Here is an 18,270-nt window from a genome sequence, read left to right on the forward strand (position 1 = left end):
CACCTGGTGTAAGGAAAATATATTTAAAGCAATTCTTCCTTAAGGTTATAGAAGTCCCTTCCACACAAGAGAGAGCCGAAGACCTGATCGAACAAGGCCAGCTCAAGAAACTGGATTTAGGTGTTTGCAAATAATCCACTGGCCTTGACTGAAGAGCACACCGTGCCACGAGGGAAAAGCTGATAACCACAAATCACTCCAGCCAAAAGTCAATTAAAGAGCCAGCTAAAAAGCATTTTACATCTAATTACATCACGCAAATCGTCCGGGACAGCGCACACATGTTCACCGCAGCCATTTATTTGCAATACAATGACAGCGGCCCTCACTGCAAGGCTTACAGTATTAAGCTTTTTTTTTTTTCTTTTTTTTTCTTTTTCCCCTGCAAGCCTCCGTTGTGAAAGGAGTTTAACATAATTACCTATGTCTGTGCCACTGCTGATTCTATTACTTTTTTACTGCCTTTTCTTGTGATTCCTTGGGAGCTGATTATGCTTTAAATAAAAAGATAGTGCTCTGTTTAATACTGGCACCATTTCACTAGATTACATATAGCATCCAAGTCTCATATTAGAAAAGAAGGTGATTTTAGGATATAGATTTTATGTAACTGGCCTCAGAAGCAATGAAAAGGTGAGGCTATGAAATTGTATTGGTAGAGACAACTATGTGTGTGGAGCTTCCTTGTAAGAGGGGAGGTAATGGAATTTTATGGCTAAATGAGGCATTTCCATCGAAATTTAACACCTGTCATTACGAATTATGATTCTCACCTCGGAGTTTCATTTTTGGCTCTCATCACAAATATTAAATGTTCAATCACACCATTTAAAGTCCTATTTTAATCACATACTCGAGAGTTCAGTCAGAGGTTTGCCACCATAACCAGACCTGACAAGCTGAGTGGCAGCACTGCATGTAATGCTGAGCTCCTTCCCATCTTTGGCTAACATGGGTCACCACTGGCAGACTCGGTCCTATAAAAAGACGACTGGCTGTGAGACTCAGAAGTCGCTATAAAGTTCCCCTGATCAGCCAACAGGGGGAAAATATTCAGCTTTATGAGATGAACATTTAGAAGAGCGAAAGCCTCATACCACGTCATTAATTACACTTCTACAAAAGAAAGAAACGCTGAAAGAAAATCCCCCAAAGGACAATTCTTCCATTAAACATGATAAGTGGGTTACTGAGCTACAATAAACCTGACACCGGCAGGCCAATATACAATTCAGTTCCTTACAAACGGCTACCATTTCTCCTGCTGGCCCTCAGGTAATTAATGTCCTCCCAAAATCCTAGCTTCCAGCCTGTGGCGCTGGCTTTAGGGGACTTCTGGAACCTTTTTTCCTCCATATAGCTCCTGGCAAAAAATTGTTATTAATGTGGGGATGTCATTATTAATGATGCCCTGGAAAGGTTAACCTCCTAAGGTCAGGGGAACGGAAAGAAAACCTTCAAAAATTGATTAAATAGATCCCACTTCTTGCCCAGTTACTGCTGGTATTTGTTAAATGAATACTGATGGAGACCAGTCGTTTCTTTGTCTCTTCTGACTATTAAGTAACGTATCTGAATAAAACCGATTGAACCAATACCTCCTTTGATTGGATATTGTAAATCTGAAACCCAAAACCTTCACCTGTCAAATGATTTCACTACAAAGTGTCTCAGCACCACAAATAAACTAGCTGCTCTGACGTTTGTAGGCACTGACGAGTATTAAAACCAAATGACGTGTCTCCCCGGGTGTCATGCTGGACTCATTGGACTCTTGGATCCTGTGTAAAACTATTGACATTTTAGAAAAGGACTACCTTATTTGGCATGATTGCACTCTGGCATCTGTACCGTCTGGTTCACTGCTTCTTTCAAGTAGTCATATTTAACATTTATACTCCAGCAGAGCCACGTCCATCTATCTCAGACATCCAGCTCTACACTGACAGATTGTCAGTCCAGCAGCCTGTGTCTGCCAATTCTCTCCCGCTTGGTTCACGGTTAATATTTCAGAAGCCTCTTTATTCCCGTGTTTATGTATAGTGGACAGCTTTAAGCCCAACAACAACCCCCACCCCTTTTCTCCTAAACACCACATCCTCCCTCCCTCCCTCCCCCCTAACCCAGGTCCTCTAATTTTAAAATAATAGGAATCTCAGAGAAAATGTATCCTATTGATTAAAGTGTCACACTTGACCACTGTGATTGATAAAACTTCATTCAAACATGTCATGCGATGACAGGAGTTTGAGTGACACAGCAAAACACAAATGGGAGGAAACTAGCAGTGAGGGGGGGGTTTTGACATGAGGGCTCGGTCTGTGCTTTCACCTTTGCATCATATCTGCATTCAAATGTCTCATACAGCCACATTGTATTGTTTCATTCTGCAAGGGATGGGTAGATTTAGGTCTGCTGTTTGGCATCAAAAGGAGAACCCATCCTCTTATTATCTGCCAAGACTTAAGTAGTGTTTCGGGACCGGTCATATTTACAGAGCTTTATTCATCTGGGGGCTGCTGTGGTGGATTTTGGCTGAAACACGATGTTTGTGAGAACCATAATTTACCACCATTTTGCTAACATCCCCAGAAGTCTTGACAGAGCATGAGTTTAGCAGAAATGAAAAATTTTGACACTAAACCATTTTGAGGCGATGCCCTGATTTAAATGGACTGTTACAGCAGGTCTTGGCAGGATGGATTTTTGTAACTTGCTTGATGGCATCAATAAAGTTAGATGTTTTTTGTGCCATTGTTTCTAAGCATTCACTACAGTTTACATGGTAGGAAAGTACTCAGGATGACTCAGCACACGTCTAGCTATGGGTGAGCCATTTGGATAAAAAACCTCAGGTCTGTATTTGTAATTTTAAATAACAATATCAACCACAATGTTGCAAATTTAATGGAAAATCAATTGAGAAACTGGCTAATCCGGTCTATTAAACACCTGACAACAATCACATATAAAAAGCCAATACTGTCCCAAACCAGTCCCACTCATTGATTTGCAACATTGCCCACAATGGCATAATACAACCAAGTTTACACAGTATGGCAAAGTTTCTGATGGTGGACTAGTTCATATTGCCATATTGTCAATAAAGGCAGGAAAGACAACAATTAAACATCATTGTACACAGATATATCCAGCGTTTACAAGAAAACACCTCAACAAGAAATATATGAAACACACTGTACCTGATAAAACACTGATGTTAACTGTTCAGATGGTAAACACTACACTCCCATGAGTTTGAACCAAAATAAATGATACAAATGAAAAGTGACACGTATAATGTTCATCATCAATTAATCTCCCAATCACTTTCTGCATTAATCTATTCATCTCAAATGTTAAAAGACATCAAAAATAGAGATAACTGTTTTCAATCTGCTTGTTCTGAGTTAGAAGCTTTAAGATACCAAATTACAATTAAGATATCAAAAGAACAATTAAGCCAACAAATGTTCACATGTGAGATGTCAGATATCGTTGAAACTTGCTTTAAATACGAGTTGTAGAAAAGTAAAACAAGCTACTGCGCTCAGACAGTAATCAGCACCACAGCAGACTGGACAGCTCCTCCTCAGATGGTCAATGATCAAGTGTTAAACATGTGAAGGTAGTATAGGGTTATATTAATCTGTAGTTAAATGTTAACCTATTTTTGCTAACATGTTTTAAGTGTAATATGACCTATATTATGTGATGTGATATGACCCAATTTATTAGTCAATGATTCTAGAGAAAGATTGTTCAATACACTTTTAGTCAAATTCAGCAAATATCTCCTCACAGTCCACTACCTGTCCATTCTGTGTGTGCGCTGGAAAAAAAAAACATCTTGATGTTTATTCACAGCTCCGGCTCTGTAAATGGGAAACAAATAAAGTCACTCCGACCGAGCCAAAAAAAAACAACTATTCTTGCCAATCAACAGTTGGTTCTCATGTACAAGACAGGTGGAAGTCATCAGAGCGGCTGTCTCACTGAGGAAAGGACAGTCTCTCATCTCCAGCACCCGTTAAGTGGTGGGGGAACGCTGGCGAACAGCAAAGAAAGGCCATGGCCGATATAGTGTTCACTCACAAAACAGACACACTTCCATTTTATTAAATGTGTCAATCCATCTGAATCTGTGACCGTTTGGAAGAGATACCCCAAGTTTTTTCATGCTTCGAGTCTTTTTCTGTTGCGTTTAGTGAAGCGTAATCTGAGCAGGCAGCTGTTGATTTCTTCCCATGGATCTGACATATAAACTATTTTGGTTATTTTGGTTTTGGTTTGGTAAAGGCAGTTTGTCCTCTCGGCTCTGCAGGAGCTGCGGCTGACAGACAGCTGCTTCTGTGGACAGAGATGCTGAACGCAAGTCGAGTGAGACGTGGAGAGCAGGAGAGTGTGGATGGACTGTTGTCCTCACATGAGACTGCTCGTGATAATGTGTGAGAGCAACACAAGTGACTCTACAACTGGCAGATTGCTCTGGATTTTGCCATATTTCTCTTTTGGTCTTTGCCATGGTAATGAGCGTCCATGAATGTGGGGGGGGCGGAGCTTCTGAGGGAGCATAATTGTTGTGTTTGGGTGTTAAAATATCAACAATCTTTCTCCAAAATAACAGGATCCACCTCTAACTGGTATGTAAAGCATTTACAGTGTTAAACTTCTGCTTCTTTCTACAGGCAGCCGATTCAAAGCAGCCAATTCAAAGCAGCCTGGACATATTAACACTGTAGGGAGCAGATTTACTCCTTACGTACTCAACTCATTATAGCCAGTGAGGGCCCACTTTACACAGGGATGAAGTAAGAGATTTATATTTTTACATTCCATTCATATAATGAATACAAGTAATGGTTCATTTTAGTACTGTATTTCAATAAATGTAGGGTACAGGCCTAAATCTACAGTCCATGCTGACTCATTCTGCCGAGGTGTTTTTTTCCTTCTTTTTTTCCCCTCAGCCGTGTGCGCGTGGTAACACATACTGATTCATTTAATAAAAGTACAAGTTCCCCCAAGATGTCAAGGCCTGGTGTCAGTGACATTTCTGGAGTGAGGTTAGTATCAACTTTGTGTGGTGGTGCAAGCAGTGTTTCAATTCTTTACTGGAGTAAAAAAGTGGCAACAAAACAAGCAATATAAAAATAGTGGATTACAGGTTCTGCATTTAAAATAATACTACAAGCTGCATTTGCACAATTCTTGACTACTAAAAAGCAGACTGACCTCACAGAGACGCTGGCCTCAATCAGATACCACTGGTTAAAAACTGCATACTAACACATGCACCAGACGATAAATGATGAGATTTATAGAAAGGCTTCATGGTTTTCTGAAGGAGGAAGAGCAACCAAACATCTGTGTGATCAAGAGACACCAAACCACATCTGCATGACCAGTCAAAAGTCTCGACACAGCTTTACAGTCCCTTAAATGAGAAAGTCCAACCTTTTGAGTTGTGCTGTATACACAAGCCCATCATGAACTAAATTAAAATCATATGTAACCAGCTCATGGCAGTCTTACATCCATTATCAATACAGACAGCAACAGGTGCACCATGTACAAAATAATCCACATCACAACAGAAGCTGGCACCGGTTTAAAGAAACTAACAAAAAAACAACATTTACTCACCATTAAAAGTAGCTGGAGCTGGCAAGTGTCGGTGTTCAACAGTCTCAGGATAATATACTTTCAGTTATTAGACCACCTGCCAGAACATAATTGTGATTGGCCCTGGTGCAAATATTTTTTCCTGCCCCTCCCCTTTTGCCCGAAACACACACATACACACAGACACAAACAAGCACTCCAGACAATTGCAAAGCAGAAAATTGCTATGTCACCATGGAGAGGCTCACCATAGACCTCCATGCCGCAAACCAGCCTTTGATCAGCGCCATGGACAGCAGTCAGAGGTCCACATTTATCAAGGCTAATCTAACCAACCTGCCCTGCACTCAAACCACCACAGTCTGATTCATCCAACTATCAAGCAACCAAAAGAGCTTTAACCAGCCTACAGTGACAACACATCAGCACACAGTATGTCTATGAGCATAAAACAAACAGGCTTTACAGGCCTATGGATGACAGCACCTGATCACACAATCACTTCCATTTATAGAATTAAAATAAGATTGGGATATTTGCCTCAGACATTACAGTGTCAGCAGTGTATAATCACAGCAAGGCAACAATATAAAACACATAAAGTGCATATGCCCATATACATACATGGTTCAATATATCACAGTGATCAGTGACAAGAAAGAAAGTTATGGCAGACCCATATTTCAGCCTAGGTGGCGTGAATGACTTTAATGAACGGGGGCACAGGGAGATGTTTAAAATGGTTATGCCTGCCTAAGGGAAACCTGAACCATCTGCCTGAGGGGAGCAGATGATACTCAGGGTGGAGGAACATGAGTTGGGTCTGAGATTATTTTTTTGGGAGTTTTTCTGATGATGGTTTGTTAAAAAATAGCCGGAGGAGTTTTTTGTATTTTTTATTAGATTTTATGTTTATTTCATTTTTAATTTCAAGTCAGTTTAGTTTCAGGTAGTTTGCAGAGTGGATTTACTTGTTTTGGGTTTTTTTGTTTTAGTATTGTTTTAGCTTTTTTTATCATTATTATTATAATATAGGGGGGATTTGTCAGGGGCAAAAATGTAAAAAAGCTCAGAATACTCAGAAACACAGTCATGTAGACCTCCCATTCAATGCTGTTTCTATTTCATTGAAAGCTCATGCATCCAGACACACTCACATGCTGATGTGGTTGGTAAAGAACAAATGAATAAATGAATGGTATCACTTAAGGAAGACATTGAGCTGATTAACTGTGTATATAATATGTGGAGGCTGCAAGGTGTTAATGTAGAAGTCAATTCAACAAACAATAGTCTGGCAGAAGCCTCGGGACTGTCCAGATGTTTAGTGACCATGTGCACTGTACTGTGTCTGTATGCAAACTGGTGCAAGTCCAACTGTGGGCCTCTCTCAGACCACAGCTTGCATCAAGAATTCATAATTCATCAAGAATTCATCATCAATGGCACGGCAACCAGATGTTAATCAGAGATGCAGATCATAGTCTGTGTGCATTTTCCAACACATGAGAGGTAACAATAACACTGTGTTAGATTTAAATCCCTGATCCCACTTCATAAGAAAGAGAAACATCTAACTTACTCATTTGAAGTTCATCCTACAGGCCTGGTGTTTAGGAAACAATGCTGCTGGAGTCCTGGCGGTGGTATTCCCTGCAAAGAGAACAAGAATCCACTGAGGGTTAATGTGAGCTTGGAGAACAAACGCTCTGCTCAGCTTCACTTTGCAGTAGATGGCAATGATAACGTTAAGTCAACATCTCTGGCTTTCAATGAAGTGTGATGGGTAAGAGTCTAACAGTACACTCATCCTGTGATGTTTTATCCTTCCTTTTTGGAGCATCACTTTTTTTATTTGGGCTTTTTAAACATTATGCTGCTAACTAATCATCCACTTGCTGAAGAACACTTGATTCTGACTGAAAGGTTGAGAAAACATTGCCATCCATGTAGACTTTCTTCCTTTGTCACTTATGAGAAGAAAGCAATCAAATTAAATAAGTGGTGTGTAGAAATACTATTTAGTTTTGGAATAATTCAATAATACCATACAAATACAATCAAAAGGCTTTCACTCAACACTATAAGTGGGAAAGTGATGGGCACCCCTTGACAAAAATAGATAATAAAAATATTGTGTGCAAAAGTTCTGGCACCCTACAGACTGAGTACTTAGTAACACTCCCTCTGGCAGATATCACAGCTTGCAAATGCTTTTCGTAGCCAGCTAACAGTCTCAGTTTCTGTATCTGGGATTTTCTCCCATTCTATCTCGCAGACTGCTTCTAGTTCTGCAATATTTCTGGGTACGCACAGCTCTTTTAAGATCCACCCACATGATTTTTGGTTATGTTTAAACTGTGAGGGCCAATCCAAAACCTCGTGTCTCTAGAGGTAGTCTATGGTGGATGTTTAGGTATGTTTAGGATCACGATGTCCTCTTCTCAGCTTCAGCTTTTTATACAGTCAGCTGTTTGCTTCCTGTGCTGCTGTCTGCAACACAACTCCAAAGCATGATACATCCACCTCCATGCTACCAGTTGGCAAGGTGTTCTTTTCATGAAATACTGCCACATTTATTATCCAAACATACATTTGCTGATTGTGGCCAAAGACTTATTTTAACTTCAGTCCATAATACTTGTTTCCATAACTCAGTTAAAATCAGGGGTTAGCCATTCTAACCATCACATGAGCAGTTCTCAACCAACAGTTCTCTTGTCTTGCAGATCTCATCTTGACCTCCACCGTTCCCATACACTGCCATCTCTTCATTATATTTTGCACTGGGGAAACTGCAAGCTTTTAAAATTAGCTGTTTCCTCAGTAGCAACTATTCAATGTAATGTAATGTAATGAAAGCAGAGTCCTCCAGCATGCTTCCAATTCATTGTTCATCTTTGTTTTTCTGCTGTCATACACTCAGTTGAGAATATGTGTATATATTGAGGTTAGATAAAATACTGACTGTCATTTCAAATGAGCACTGGGTCACAAGGGACGTTATGACCTATAATCTAATCTGGGGAGTTTGTAACATCTTCCCAGAGGACCTGTATTATTGCACAATCTCAAACCATGTAGAAAAAGGTGCCACCAAAAAAACAATCCCCCCCCCCCCCCCCCCCCCTAATCTCTGATGTCGCTTTCCAGGAGTGACATACTGTGTACTCTATTTAGTAAGAGCTACACCTCCCAACAGCGATTCCAGTTTTAATTTCCAACTAATCTTTATTGTTGCCATATGGCCGCCAACTATCAAACTGTGCTGAAGCATGTTATTTGAGTCATTTTATTACTTTCACATATGGCTTTGTAATACTTCATTTATTTATGTATTTACATCTGATATGGCACATTCTCTTCTGTCAGCATGAAGCAAGGAGGCATCCAAGGCTTAAAGTTATCACAGAGATGGACTGTACTTATATTGCGCCTTTGTAGTCTTTTACGAGCACTCAAAGCACTTTACATTACATATCATTCACCCATTCACACACATTCATACACTGATGGGGAATTCTGGGGATTTAAAATGAAAAAAATAACGAACTTACTGTAGATAAATGTAGATATCTAGCTCACTAAATAAGTAATACTTAATCACAAAGTATAAAGATGTATGTGTTTAAGTATGAACTGTGCAGAGGGATGAAATGGACATTCACTTAAAAATACTTTCTTGCTTCACATGCATTTATCTTCATAGAGTTCTTTCTTTGGTCCCACTGCATTTTCTTCACAGGCTGCTAAACACTATCGAAAGAGTGAAGAATGTGTTTGATGTTAAAAGCTACACTTATTGTTAGGAGAAAATACCCTACAACAGTAGGGCAACCCAATTATCCAAGTTACAAGAGCATACTGTAGCCTATATTGCCCTCCAGTGAGTAGACTGTATGTGCGGTATACATGATATAATGTCTTAATTATGCACAGAAATAATGGTGGGCGTGTAGCCTACTATTAAAAGAAAAACAAAATGGGAGGAAGAAATGAGCATTGAGCATCTCGGACACTCAGTGGGAGGGAAGCTTGGAGTCAATCCAGCGATGTTCTCATGCAAGGCTCTGTTTAATCCCACTTAAAAGTCGACACCGTCTTCATCAATCTAAATACAGGTTACACAGAATAAACAGATCTCCCTACCTGTGACAGATGCCTTTCAACAGACAACACACTGCTCCACAGCTTCGCTCTGTGGCCCAAAGTTAGGACGTATTGGATCAATATTTTCAATATCTGAAATACTTTAAATTCAGTTAGCCTAAAACCAGATCCACTCACTTTTATTGTTGGAACTTCTGATGGCACTTTGAAATTAAACACTGCTGAGCAATATTTCCTACTCTCCTACTTTGAAATCTCATCATTGCAAAAAGGTTCTGAGGCATTGGTAACAGAACAAAGTCCCCACTACAGAGATGTGGCCATATCCTACTACTATAACTGGAGAGCAGGATGTTTGTCGTCTGTCTACCTTTCTCCAACCCCCCCCCCCCCCCCTAGTATTTTCACTGTTCGAAAATACACCATTGCTACACCGTTGCTCAGGCAAGGTGGGGAAACTCCAGAGAAGCAGGTAAGAAACCACAAAACACAATCCACACAGTAGCTAATGCTAATGCTACAGTTTGTTACTCACCCAAACAGCCTTCCATGTAATTGTCTTCCACGACCTGAATTCCTCTTGTACCCCTTTTCCACCGAGCTGGAGCTGGTACTGGTTCGGAGCCAGAGCCTGACTAAGCACCGGTTCTTTGCTTTTCCACCGCCAAAAGCTCCAGCCACGAGCCTCAGAACGGGTGCCAGAGCAAGCACCAACTCTTTATACCCCTTTTCCACCGAGCTGGTGCTGGTTCGGAGCCAAAGCCTGACTATGCACTGCTTCTTTGCTTTTCCACCGCCAAAGCTTCAGCCCGGAGCCCCAGAATGAGAGCCAAAGCGAGCACTAACTCTTTGCTGGTCTAAAGCAAGAACCGATTACGTCAGCGGCCTGGGGGCGGGGCTAACGTTTATTAGCCGGCTAGCGGGGCTAACGTTTATTAGCAACTCGCGGGTTAACGTACATTAACTGACTAGCGTGGCATTTACAGAGGGTTAAAGATTTGTTGATTAAAAGTAATATTTTTATCATTTTTTGCCAGAGCTGTCTTCTTCTTCTTCTTCTTCTTCTTCTTCTTCTTCTTCTCCAGCAGGCTAGATGCCTTGCGCCATGTTGCTGCCTCTCACTGGTGAATCATGGAAGTGCTTCAAAGGCGTGTGCTGGCTACGTTATACAGTGACGTAATTGCATGGCTCCTTGCCGGTGGAAAAGCAACAGGTTTGTAAGAGGTGCTTGGATTAGCACCAACTGAGCACTGACTCTATCACTAGGTCCGAACCAGCACTGGCTCCAACTCGGTGGGAAAGGGTATGTCTATGTCACCATTGTAACACTGGTTAAAACAAGGGAAAATATTTTTTTTTCAGACAATACATAAAATATTACATTTTTCTGAGGTAATGAGTATTCACATTTTCCTCTATCATTACCCATCCTTACCAAGATACAGAAATTATTACTTAGATTTAGTTTTTTTTAACATAAGACTGTTTTCATTAGCAACTAGATCATACTTTACAATGTGATTATGTATGTTAAGCCTAACCTTTTCAGTCATTGTGTCCACTATATTACAATAGCCTATATAAACATTTTCAGAAATCTCATTATCAATATATATTGACTTTATTAACCAGTGGTGTGTCATCATGCATTATCTCATTTAAACAAACTGTCTTGACTTTTCAGCAGTGCGCTGTGAGGACAATTGCCACAGAATGAGACAGCAGAGGTCATCGGAGCCACCTGAGGCTACAGGTACTCATACCTTCTGATTAACCATGTCATGCCTATATATGCATATATTTCAATTAATATACAAATAAACATAAACATATTGCTTCTTCACTTTCTTACCTACCTGCTAGCATTACAATGCTAATTAAATACTTACCTATCTAACTAATTCATCCCACAGTAACAACATTAACAATGATCATTTACATACACCATCTCATTCACACATGGCCTAACATGTCCTTGGTCCTTGGTTATGTGGATCTAATTTCAAATAACTATCTTACACAACAACACTCATGGATTATAATTTACTCTACAGCATAAAAAACACACTAATATTCACTTTTCGTCTGAGTCGACCAATGAAAGAGACAAAAGAGGTCATTGGAGCCACCTCAGGTTACAGGTACATATATTTTCTGCTTTACATACATAATGTTATTCCTGCATGGCCTAACTAACCTTGGTTGTGTGGATCTAATTTCAAACTACTAACTGACTCTACTACTCTCATAAATTATTATTTAGTCAACTGCATAAAAGCCATATTTGAAATATTTACTTTTCAGCTGAGCACCTTGAGGACAGTCAGCAGCAAATGAGACTGAAGAGATCATTGGAGACACCTGCAGCTACAGGTACTCATACTTTCCAATTAACCCTTTAAGACATTTGCCCGTAACCAACATGTGGCTCCTGGTTATGTATAACTCATTTCAGCGAACAATCTGACTTTTAAGGTCAACGACGAATGGCAGCTCAGCTGTGGAAAACAACAGACTAAAGAGGAATCATAACTTCAGAAGAGCATGGACAGCTCCACACCAAGTCACACATGCAGTTCCATTTGATACACCTCACATGGGTTTAGTCTGCATTTCCTGCACTGTTGTTATGTTCCCTTGGGAGACATATAATTGCATGTATTATATTAATTCTATATAAAGATATACATATCTTCTGTCAACAATCCCTAAACCTTTGTATAGAAAGTTCTCCTTTCTTTTCATTTCTTTTTTACTCTTTACCTTATATGTAGTCACATACATTTCTATCATTCACTTTATCTCTGTGCCTCATCAGTGTGAGTGTGAGTGTGTGTGTGTGTGTGGGGGGGGGGGGGGGGGGGGGGTTGTGAGGGCACGAGTGTGTTTGGGACACATACATACTGTGATCTTCATATATATACATTCTTCTCACTGCTTTGATCTATGAGCGTGTGTCTTTTGGCAAATAAACATGCTGCAGCTGTTCTAGTAGAGAGAATGAGGTACACTGTTCTAGACGAGCTGCCATATTTTACACCTGTGACCCAACTGCCAAAAAGGTATGGCTGGGTGGGGGTGGTCTGAGATAGAGTTCAGGTTAGGTTAAAGGAGAGCATTTTATTTCTCTTGTACTTTCTATTTAATATTTTTGTTTCATCTTTAGAAAATTTTATATACACACACAATATGTTTAACCATTTAACGCACGCTGTTCCGTCTACGGAACGGGACGGATGTTAGGAGGTAGCCACAAGTTCTTCTGGATGTTTTAAACACCAACCCTTAAACATATATATTCATGCCGTACATCGTTGGAAAGCTTAGGTTGTCCTGATTCATTCAAGACCACTCACGACTTATATGGTTGCTCACAGCCGTAATAGTATTAGCGATTAGCTCGGCTAGCCCCTGAGCTAAGTAAGAAAAGCTATAATGCCTACATACCTTCAAAGTCTTCCCTTTATCCACAACGATCATCTTATGACTCAGCACTTTCTGTACAGCTCGCCAAATATCCATTCTTGTGAAATATGAAATACTTTCCTCAATATGTCAACATGTATTTAGTCCAACACGTAACGTAGTAACACACATAACAAACCCGGTCCGTTTACGTCATTTCCTGACCTGCGCGTCCATCTCAGAGTACACGTGACTAGATGTTTACGACCGTGAGCCTCTTCTGCTTCTGACGACACCACACACAAGCCAATCGGTGTTTAGGATTAGGCAGTACATGTCTCCAAAGCCAATGAGGACATGTGACCGACAACAATGACGACATGGCTTTGATTGACTGCTGTTCTAGCCTATGGAAATATTCGGTGAAATGAAGTTGATAACCTTTTAGCCAATAGTCAGGTTTCCAACGGTGTATTTCTTATATACAGTCTATGTGTATGACACTAAGCTATTATGTTTGGCTGTCCATAAACAAACTCCAAGCGTAACCGGCGTGCGCCCTGTGCGTAAAAGAGTTGAACCACATATCATTACGCACTCGGCATTTTGGTACACGGTTGGTTCTTCTTCGACTTGACATATGACTTATACCAAAATAAACAGATAGATAGATATATAGATAGATATGGCCAAACAAAAAAATATGGTTATATGTAATAATAATAATAATAATAATAATAATAATATGGCGTCAGCTTTCATTAGAGACCAAGATTTTGATTGTAGGCAAAGGGGATGTGAAGTTATAGGTGTTTGACTGCGGTTATACAGCTTTGGTAACCAAGTGTCCATTTGGAGTCTCCAAAAAGGACCTGAGGAAAACGCATGGACATACCTGTTGAAAAATAACTCTGAAAAATTCATCTTTTGGTCTTTTGACTCCAAATTTGGACTGCATGAAGCCAAGACCTGTGGCTCTGGCCTCATTGTGTCTATATCCTGCTGAGAGGTCCCTGAATGTCTGTACACATGTCATTGTAAAGGCAAACCTATGGGCGAGTAAACAACCACATCATTGTAACCTCTGCCATTCTTTGTCAGTAAGTCACAGAATCACACAGACACTTTTACAAGAATCCTGAGAGTGTTTCCTTTCCAATGACACCAGACACATCTCTGAGTCTCAAACTATGTGGGATCTGTGCTGCTCACAACTTGGGCATGTCGTTTAGGCTAACAGCATTAAAAACAGGGGCGTGTGTTAAGTGGTTAAGACAATGAAAAAGAGCACATTATGTATATAGGCCTATCTATGGATATATGTGCACATGTATAAGTCAACATGTTCAATGAATTAACATTTGACAGACACACTCATTTTACCTTTGAGAGCAGTGATAATTCATTAGAGCTTACACTCTCACAGTATTCAAACTTGTCACAACAACACAATGGTAAAACAAAGCATGAGGTTAAGAAAGGGTGTTCCTACAGGTAATAAAGACAGAGAAAAAGTGGATTCATTTCAGTTGTTTATTAAGATATAAAGCAGGCACATGAATATAAGAAACGTGTGCACTAATAAGTCAGCTCTCAATAACAAAAATTCCACAGCAAAAGTAGTTTGATATCACTCCAGTTTCAAATCCAAAACTCAAATACAGCAAAAGACAAACTGTAAGGAAAAATAATGTAGTGAAAAACATCCTGGAAATGATTGGTTTCTACAGTAAAAAATAAAATTAAAAAAAAAAAAAAATCCACCTGTCAAACACGCTCATCCTGCTACCGTTCATAAATGTCAAACGAGCAAAACAAAGATTCAGCCCCGAGACCAAAAGCAGCAGGACTTCAAAGCCCTGCTGTACACCAATGCACCACTATGCAGCAGAATACTATGTATGACTGGAAAACAAGCTGCACAGAGCAACTCCATCTCAAAGTTGTTGAAGTTAAAAAAAAAAAAAACAATCTTTCTATATTAACCGTTTTTTAAAGCTCTTGACACCTGGCAAAATCTCAAAATGTTTCTAGGTCTTTACAAAGATTGTGCATGACATAAAATCTTGATTAGCGTTCAAAGCTCAAGGACAAGGAATACGAGTAATGAGCAGAGTTTAAAGTCAGTGAAATCCTCTCTCTGTTCCTCGCCCACCTCTAGGCTGTGAAGAGAAAACATTGATCCCTCAATTTGAACACATTCTTAGACTGTGGAGGTGTTTGGTCTCATTGACAATTAATGAAGCTTGTCAGCTATGGAGAGGACTGACACATGTCTACTCATTGTTTAGCCCACTGTTTCGTCCCAGACTTAGATTGGTTGAGGCGTATTTTCTAAGTTTGACTGACTGACTGGGTGGATCTGTGTGCCTTTTAGTGCGAGATTTAAACACATGTACCACTTATGTAGCAAAAACAGAAGGCTGGGAAGAATATTCACCTTTGGTTTGCTGCATCTTGTCAACATGAAGAAAAAAAAAAACAAACATTGTGAGATGCGCATTTATAAAGAGATGACAAAACACTAGTCTCAATATGAAAGGAGGGGGCAACAAATCATGAGTCACGCAGCACCGAAAATAGTCTCCAAAGACAATTTTAACTCATTTGAGCTGTATTTAGTGGCATAACCAAGTATGAATGTAGTTCTAAAGATCCAGGCGCACATGGAAATATATCGACTTTGGCTGGACTAAAACATATTTAAAATCTCACCAGTTAGCTCTGAACATCCAAAAAAATAAACTACAATTATTGCTCGAGTTAAAATAAGGCAGTTGAGATTTTGCATAGTTGATATTTGCAGTACAGAAGTGTCGGTTACACAAGTTACTGTGTCATAATCAAACGTTATAGTGGAAAACACCAGGGACCCCACAGAATTACTATAAAGCCGGTTAGAATACAAAATAATCAAGTCTCTTGGAATTAGTTCTTACAATATCTATGAAATCCACTTACTTTTCTCCCATACACATGAAAAACATATGGGAAATATTTTCTTTAAGAATGCCTTTGTCCAGTTGATTTCCCTCTTAACTGTATTTTCCACAGAAGAAACAGTTAACGCTACAGACTAGAGAAAACCAGATCTTACGTGATAGGAATGAGGCAGAGTAGGAATATAATGGCCATCTATGCAAAGATGGAATAAGAGTTTCAAATATGTCAAAACCTTTTCTTTTTGATATAATGACAAACTCAATCTATATAATATAAACTGCTTGGTCAATATTTATTGTTCTCTCTAATAAAGAATGGGGGAGTTTAGATGCTATCCATGGCTTTAAACTCGCTCAGAGCCTGCACAGGGTTGATGTGCTTCTTGTGAGAGGACCTCTTGACTCTGTTGGTTTGGCCATCATCCTGCTTCTCTCTCTTCACCAGAGGCTTCTTCTCTGGGGCCTTCATCCTCCATGAAATAGCAGGCATATTAAGGGCCTCCATGCCTTTGTTCTTCTGGTACTTAGTAGACGCAACATACGAAGCCTTCACCGTGGACACCACTGTGTTCATCAGGTTCTTGGCAGCCTGAATCAGGGACATGGCGCTGTCCAGCTGAGTACATGGAAGAGAAATGTAAGAAGACCAGAGAAATAGTAAGCCTTGTGAAATATTGAAAAGACAAGCTTGTTTTTTTTTTTCATTTTCATCCTTTTTTAAACTCATGTCTGGTTGAAGTAAACTGTTCTGATCTTTCTCATGTGGCTGGAGAACTACACTTTTCCATGCCAGTAGAAAACCTTCAAGTGTTTGTACCCGAGAATCAACGACCTTTCCAAGTTTGTCTGACGTACAAACAGATGTGAAGAATTTGAGAATACGGAAAAAGGTCACACTAATTTAATCTCGGCAATTTAATAGCCTCAGAGACACTAGTGACACTTGACTGGAAGTGTTGAAGCATAGTCTCATTTCAGCCCTACAGGAAGGAGGGAGGGCTTCATTATTTCCTACACAGAGGCAACCTATTTAAATTAATTTGACTGGCAAGTAAGTGGTTAATTAATGCTTTAAAAGGCTCTGTAAATATTGGCTTTGTACAGTTGCTATGTTAAGTAGAAAAAAAACATTCATCCTCTCTAACGGAGAAAGTCTTTATTTCTGTTATCTGTTTATTTGATAAAAACTTCGTATTTTTTGATGAATATTTATTATTTTACAACACCAGATAATAAAACTTTACAAAAGTAGCCAGTATTTTCTATTGATTTAATGATCTTTCCAGCTTGGAATCAAAGGTGCCCTGTTCAGATTTCAGTGTGCACAACCTGTTTGTTTTTCATTCTTGTTTCTGGCCTGGATACATTGTGTGTACCCTGAATACAGGAGAGAAACACTGCCTCACCAGCCTCCCTTTACTCCTTTTACTGTTTGAACCTGTAAACCTGCAGCCAACTCAAAAACTTGTTTCCTGAATACTTCTGAATTTTAACTTCACATTTCCACTGCTCTGCTCCTCTGTAGTTAGTGTGGGGCCTTTGCATACTGAACACTGTAAATTATAGATGTGTCCCTGGTGTTCATGCTTAAAATGATGTTGAACTTACCCCCGAGACAACCAGCTCTCCTCCCAGATTCTGAACCTCAGCCTTGACTTTGCTGCAGATGTTGAGCTGGTGGCAGTACAAGGCAATACGCTGCAGGTAGGCGAGCAGGTCCTGCTTGCAGGTAGAGTCGGGGCACTGGGAGAGACAAAGACAACATGTTTAAACTAATGTGCACATCAATTAGTGTATAAGAACAAACAAATAGCTTTGTGCTTGTATTCCATCTGCTTGCAGGTGGTAAGATAAATCAATTTTTGTCACTTTAGTCATTTGCTGGCACTACTCAATCTGAATATTTATGTGATTCAACAGACACAATGATCTCACACTTTATCAAGATGAGTTAGCAGCGGTGTGACAGGTGAGGCAGACACCCACATTAGGGACGTGCTTGGAGCCAAAATGACAACCGCACGCCCACAATCTGCTAGATTGATAACTCATGTTCACAGGGTTAAGCACGATCAATTCACACAGAATACTAATTCTATTAGGAAGCAAACAATGCTGTCAATCAGTTACTTTAAGGTAATGGGAATATTATTTGATCAGTTTATTTGGAAAGAAAAATACCTAATAA

At 39.7% G+C, this 18,270-nt stretch overlaps 1 protein-coding gene across 3 annotated transcripts in view; it reads right to left on the reverse strand.

Moving 5' to 3' along the window:
• Positions 1-14,659: 14,659 nt before the first annotated feature.
• The window catches only part of ctnna1 (catenin (cadherin-associated protein), alpha 1), an 84,146-nt gene continuing 80,535 nt past the window's right edge, over positions 14,660-18,270 (reverse strand). For all 3 annotated transcript variants that reach the window (XM_053323378.1, XM_053323377.1, XM_053323376.1), the window contains exons 17-18: positions 17,691-17,825; positions 14,660-16,698 (exon numbers count right to left, since the gene is read on the reverse strand). In XM_053323378.1, the coding sequence (XP_053179353.1) occupies positions 16,408-16,698; positions 17,691-17,825 (426 nt within the window). In that variant the 3' untranslated portion in view covers positions 14,660-16,407. The remainder of the gene's footprint in view (positions 16,699-17,690; positions 17,826-18,270) is intronic.

This window comes from Scomber japonicus, chromosome 8 (assembly GCF_027409825.1).
Source record: "Scomber japonicus isolate fScoJap1 chromosome 8, fScoJap1.pri, whole genome shotgun sequence".
Classification (NCBI taxonomy): Eukaryota; Metazoa; Chordata; class Actinopteri; order Scombriformes; family Scombridae; genus Scomber; species Scomber japonicus.